General features: G+C 38.4%; 1 protein-coding gene across 2 annotated transcripts in view; it reads right to left on the bottom strand.

Annotated features, from left to right (window-relative positions):
* Positions 1-1,060: 1,060 nt before the first annotated feature.
* LOC144062676 (glutathione hydrolase-like YwrD proenzyme) overlaps positions 1,061-6,870 on the bottom strand; it is a 32,933-nt gene continuing 27,123 nt past the window's right edge. For both annotated transcript variants that reach the window (XM_077584292.1, XM_077584293.1), the window contains exons 9-12: positions 6,092-6,274; positions 4,901-4,985; positions 3,565-3,660; positions 1,061-1,787 (exon numbers count right to left, since the gene is read on the bottom strand). In XM_077584292.1, the coding sequence (XP_077440418.1) occupies positions 1,642-1,787; positions 3,565-3,660; positions 4,901-4,985; positions 6,092-6,274 (510 nt within the window). In that variant the 3' untranslated portion in view covers positions 1,061-1,641. The remainder of the gene's footprint in view (positions 1,788-3,564; positions 3,661-4,900; positions 4,986-6,091; positions 6,275-6,870) is intronic.

Raw genomic sequence — 6,870 nt, 5'->3', positions numbered from 1 at the left:
ACCTAAAACCTATTCAAAAATCCCATACCGTTCACCTAAACCGAACACTTCCAGCCAGTCGTGAGGCCGTCAGGAGACCTGAGGAAGGACCAAAGAAAAGAAAGGAAAGTGAAATCCAACACGGACCAGACATGGACAGGGGACCGCAGCACTGCTCTATACTGCGGTCTGCCCCAACCGATGGCGCCCCACCTCGACCCCCCCTTCCCACCACCACCACCACCACAGTTGTGTGGTGCATTAAAATTGGAGGGGAGTTGTAGGGCGAAGACGGTGTTTCCACCCTAAAAAGTGTGTGAGGTGCCCTATATGTCTATAAAAGTGTATTGTGCAAAACTAGTGCAGTGAGTTCAGAGGAGCGACCAGCGGGCCCCCCCCCCCCAACCGGGCGGGGGCAGGAGGCGCTGCACACAAAAATGGGATCAGATTAGATTTAAACTAATGGACAACAACATTACAAGATACTCATTCAAGTGCCCAGCTTTCACTTGAAATAAATTCCTTCCATTTTCCACTGCTATTTAGGCACTCCTATTTAGAGTCACGGAAGGACTGGGGCCCATCACAGCTGTCTAGACAGTCAATCGCAAGGCATATAAAAGCAAACAGCCATTCACACTCAAATTAATACACTTTAGAGTCTTAAATAAACCTAATATGCATGCTTTTGCAATGTAAGAGAAAGCCGGAGAAGTCATGCAAACTCCACACAGAAAGGCCTGAGGTGAGATTTGAATACAAAACCTCTAAACTTCGAAATACAAAAGCTGACCATGCCACCACAAAATTCAAATTTAAATGTATGGGTCATTGATACACATCAAGACAGCATGCTCATTGACCACAGGTATGAATGGGAGTGTGAAGGATTGTCTACGTCTATGTTCTATGTTCTCTGCTTGGTGTATCTTAACGTGTAGGTCTGTTGTAGGTTTCAGATTTCCCATAATGATCACTAGACAATGGATTGATGCTTAATTATGTTCACAGAGCAAAAGTCATTTACATAGTATGTGCAGTAGTTCAAAATGAGAACTTTAATTTATGACAACACAAAGTGTTTGGTCAAACTCTTTAGTGTTTATTGCATTGATCATTTCTGTATTTCACATTACACACCGTAGTACTTAATAGAAAAAAGCTAATAATTTAAAAAAATAAATAATAATATTTAATGACATCATTTTCAAAAAAAATCAAATGCTGTAATCTAGTCACACTGTGTGTAACCCTAGTGTCTGCATCCAGACAATGACAAACACCAAATCGTAATGATTCCAATTCTTAGGTGAAAGAATAAAATGTCAACAAAGAGCATTTCTGATTTTTACTCTCTAGCCTCTTTGACACAGGCCAGCTTAGCATTCGCAATGTTTTTTTTCTTGCTGTCTTGTATGTAAGGCACTGATGTTGCAAGTGGGGTTGGGGTTGAACGTAATTAGGAGTATCAGAGTTGCAGTTGCACTGAGGTGGAAGGCAAAAGGCAAAGTAATTAAATCCTTGCTCTACTGTCCACTGCCTCTGATGCGCCAATTTACCATCGGTGTGAAATTAGCATACATCTAACTTAAAATCAACATATAGTTGCTTCAATGGCTGAATGAATAATTGTTTGTTTTCTAACAAGTTACCCGAAGCAGTCTAGAATCCCATAGCACATCCATCTGACCGGGGGTCTGATCCTGCCCACAACACCCTGGTTGGATGATCACTGTGATTGGCAGATGGGTCCCACCAATCCCCTAATGTGATGATCTGCCCCCTCCCAAACTGAGATCTCTTGTGACCTGGGTTTATAAACAAAAACAAAACAAACATAAAAACCATGGCTAAGGACCACAACACAGCGAGCAATGCAACGGACAATCAAAAATGCCAGATCATGTCACAGGAGCATTCACACACAAAAATTACAATTGCAGGCATGGAACGAGATGCAGTTGGACATCACCAAGCCAGACCCAGGGGTAGGGTGTAAATTGAGAAATTTGGGACAACTCCCAAATGGGAACAGCCAACTGGGAATATATAGGTTGCCAATCCATTGGTTCTTGATGGATAACCTCAATCTGACTATTTTTTCACAGAGCCAAAGAAAGCGTCTGGGGAACATTTTGAGAGACGTACCCAACAAAAAATGAATTATATTTAGGAATTGTGTCACATACCTGAATATCAGTAAGGATATAATCAATTATTTCTCATGAATGGGTTTAAAAAAGAAGTATGTTTCAAGTAAGTATTTAGGCCTACAGTTTAAAAGGAACCCCGATTGTAATGACAAGTTTGCTCTATATTCTTTATTTGGTTGTTACTAACATAACTACAAGATTAATTTTTCTATCTACGCCTATCAAGAAAGCAAGGTAAGTCTCCGTAGCGTTCCTAAAGGGACGCTCAAAATTCTTGAATGCGTCTGGTGAATGACGAGAGCACAGCGTGAAGGAGGGTGACTCTCTTGATCTCATGTTGTTTCTTTAGGAATGTTACAGAGCTTGCCTTGCTTTCTTTATACGCATTTCATATTGCTTAGCAGAGATCCAGCCGCCATTCTACGTGACTACACACAGAATGCGTTGCGACGTAAATAACAATGGTTCGTTCGTTCAAAAAAAGTTTCTACAAAATATATTAAACTGGAAATGATTTTTGAAAAATGAATCTCACAGTTATGCTAGTAACAACCAAATAAATAATATAGAGCAAACTTGTCATTACAGTCGGGGTTCCTTTTAACGGTACCGTAAAATGGCAAATGTGTAGGATTCACACCCCACAAAAATGTCAGTGTTTCCCACACCATGTTAATACTTGGGCAGGCCACCCAAATAAACTGGCCACCATCCAAGTAGATTTCAAGAAAATGTAATAAAAATTGCTTACAATTTTATTTTATGTTTTAAACAGAAACGTGTCGCGACCAGATATACCACATGTAACATTAGTTTGCTAGCACTCGCTTGTGGATCATGAGGTTAAAAGGAGACGCAAGTAGCAAGACTGAGAATTATCTGTCACAATTATCAGTCCACTAGAAGTAGCTCACAGTGTCAAAAAGGGTGGTGACCCCTCTTCTAAACTTTATCAAGCATGAAATGAAGGATACAGTTGTGCTTGAATGTTTACATACCCCAATGAGCGCACTGTATGCTGAGAAAAAGACGTAAAATCCAAAATGCTGTGGCAATTATTTTGATATTTTCAGAGGTTGAAATTCATGGGTATGAGATAAGTATGTGAATTTTGGTGACGATTCATAGCAAAATTGTGTAATGAAGCATTAGGCATTTGTACATTTACAGTTGTGTTCATAAGTTTATACACTCCAAGGGTATGCACTGCAAACTTTCAAGTACAACTGTAGCAGTTGTTCAGCAAATAGGGATTTAGAGTACAACAGAAGTGTGTTCCACTCGGGCTATCTTCGTTGCAGTTTCTACTGGGTGTTAAAATTACTAAATGGATGAATGACTAAATGGTTGGCGGGGTGTGATATTGCCACCTATAATGTATCTGTTATATACTGCGAACACTAAGTGCACACAAAAAAATGACATAATGTACCCGTGACTGGCCAGTTGACTTTATGACCCCGTCTTCTTAGAGCCGCAGCCACCTCTTCCCCGATTCCCTCCTCCAAATTCACGGACCATTTATCTTCTATGCAGAGAGACAACCAATGAGGGTATAAGTGAATATACGAAAGAATGTGTAACAGACAGACGGTTTTTACAAATATTTACATATTTCTCAAGTATTACAATGAAATACAGTGGACGCCCACTATTCACGGGTTATGGGGACCAAGCCTGCGAATCTGTGTATAATCTACGTGAATCTGTGTTTAATTGAACTCTTTTCCTCCCAAAAATGTATAAATAGGTTCTATTTTGAATATTACCATGCTCCTAAAGACTATGTTTTTTTTATGCTAGAGCATACAGAAGGCTTTGATGCAGCCTCTGAACTAAAGAGAATGCTTGAAGCAATGGTAATTATTACAAAAACGGCCAGCAGGTGGCAGCAGAATATAAGAGATCAACTAGGGTCATGTCGCAAAAAGCTGTTTTCCCCACTGTTTTAATCATATTTATGAATAGTGATGAAACTTAGCTATATTCTAATGCTAATTGCTGCAAAACGGAAACAGCTACAGATATTTTTCCCTGATGAAAGAAGAGACTCTAATCTTTCTTTTGGTAGTTTCCATGTTTTTATAGAAATAGAACACAATATTCTGTGGGCCTTGCAAAATCAGTCAAAATCCAGTAAAATAGCCAGGAGCGAAAGGGGGTTGCTTCAGTGAAAATGGCTGGGAGTGAATAAGTTAAATGCATTAGGGAAAAATATAAAGTATGTCATTTTTCTAAAGCCCCCAAATTCTTCAAAAAACCCCACTGATAAACATTCAACATGGACTAGCCACATAGAACATGGGGATCTGAGGAGAGGTTTAATGACATGGATACAGTTAATAGGCAGTAATTATTATTTTTATGTGGAGGTGAGGTGAGAGAGGAACTAGCCACTAAACCTAACCTCTAACTAGCCATGACAACTTATCTTACAGATGTGACATGTTTGTTGCTATCTGCTTCACTTCAGGAAGAATGTCATGATTGTGATGGTAAAATAGGATTTATCCATGCATACATTCTATATTGTTTATCCTTTCGGGTAACAAGAACCTGGAGCCTATTTCAGTTGACTTCAGGCAAGATGCAAGGTGCATCTTGGACTGGTCCCCAGTGAATAACAGAACACAAATAGGGCAAACAACAGTTGGCACTCACATTTCAATTGGGGACCACCGTGCCACTGAGATTCCTAAGATAATTTTACTTCTTAATGTGAGGCTATTTAATGAACGCTAAGTGGCATTTATAAAATCAATCAATACCTTTGAGGTCATATTCTACATAGATTCTTGGTGCATCAAGTGCTTGCTGTGGATTCATCCCAAACTCCAACATGTTTAACAACACCTAAAAACAAAAAGTAAGGGTTAGAACAGGGGTGTCCAAACTTTCTTCTTCGAGGACCGCTAACAGAAAAATCAAAGGATGCAAGAAGCACTTTGCAAAGACCAATCAATCAAGTAATTTAAGTTGTTACATACTGTAAACCTTTTAGCAGAACTGTATGGTGAGAAAAAGGCTTAATGCCCATAAAATCCAAAATACTGTGGCAATTATTTTGATATTTTCAGAGGCTGAAGTGGACCTGAGTAGAGTTGTGCATGTGATTTTTTTTTTGCAGGTTAATCGCAGGGACTGGAGCAAAAGTTTTTTAAACAAGAAAAATGAACAATTGGCTTTCGTTCTTCTAGAATCAATTTTTTTTTAAATTAACATTGTGTATAGTAGCAAACTACTGTTATTTTCCTGTCTAAAAGTGAAGCTAAATCGATTTTTTTAACTCTGCTCTCTGTAATTTCATACAATAAAATGTATTTAAAAAATATTCCTTTATTTATTTATTTTTATTCATTTAAGCTTTTGACATTTAAAGTGAAAACACCGAATCTCTCCCCCCCAAAAAACACAACAAAATATAAATTAAAATATGGGAAACAAAAAATAAGGGAGACATTTTGTATATTTAAGTACCTCAGCTTAGAGGAAATTATCCTTTTTTTTCTATTGGAAAATATCTTCCCTGTTATAGAGAAGATTCTCTCAGGAGGGAGGGACTACAATGCACAATCTCCATCAGCATCAAGCAGCAACACTTGCATTACTAGCACTTTTATAGATATCAGAATATGTTTTGCTTGTTTTTTTTCCCTTGCAGACAAGTGTTCTCTCTTCTCCCTCCTTGTGCTCATAATGACTAATTGACAATTAGTCTTTTAATTGACCTTAATGTGTGAGCTTTTGAAAATGAGAAGCTCTTTCACATATGTTTCATTCATGACTGACAGCAACAACACGACTTTTGTCTCTGTGCAGTGTTTATTAATAAGAAGCAAACTAAATTTTGACAGCAAACTGCATCGCTAACCACTTATTGCTTTGACCACAAAAGTTTTTGTACATCTGTTCTAAGCAATGAATAACTAATTGTGATTTGGTTCATTGTTACTACATACCTGAATATGTCCTTGTGGTTGCATCAAAGCTCCCATTACTCCCAAGGAGGCAAGAAGTTGCGGCTGTTGTGATTCAGTTGCACAGTCAGTGAGGAGTGCAGGTATTATGGTGTGGTAGGGCCGCTTCCCCCCAGCCACACAGTTAACGCTGTTGTGATGAAGAGAGAAGTTGGCCCCACGATTCTGTGAGCGTTGGAAGAAGATTTCAAAATATCATAAACCTGACCAGAAATCAATACTTCATAATGAATCCAAATTGATTATATGGACAAAAAGCATTAGGGCAACCGACAACAATCATTTGAGTAGAAGAAAATATGAAATGTGTCTTGTGCAGCTAATGAAGCTTTCACTTCTCTTTATACTGTACGTGTTTGTGGAGGATGTCTGTAGGAACTTTTGTCCAATCATTTATGAGATCAAGCGTTTGATTGAGCTCATTTCGTCAAGTTCATACTAAGTTCAAATGTTATAGGTAGCTCAATTACTGTAAATTCTAGTCTATTAAGTGCACTAGTATATAAGCAGCACTCAATAAAAAAAATAAAAATTAAAACAAGCACAGCTTTCTTCCCACACACATACCTTGCCACGCCTTGGGGTTTGCACACCTTAGCCTGAGGGTAGCTATTGTGTAAGTGACACTTTACACTTTATAAACATTATATTGTGTTTGTTGGGTGTTCCACTTGTGTTACTGACATGTTTATGATTCTGTTTATGATGGTTTGAAAAGAACGCAATAGTGATGCTAATTTACGCTAACCTGTCTATGGAAT

The sequence above is a fragment of the Vanacampus margaritifer genome, chromosome 13 (genome assembly GCF_051991255.1).
Source record: "Vanacampus margaritifer isolate UIUO_Vmar chromosome 13, RoL_Vmar_1.0, whole genome shotgun sequence".
NCBI lineage: Eukaryota > Metazoa > Chordata > Actinopteri > Syngnathiformes > Syngnathidae > Vanacampus > Vanacampus margaritifer.
The sequence above is the reverse complement of the archived record's forward strand: the minus strand, read 5'-3'. Positions and strand labels throughout refer to the sequence as shown.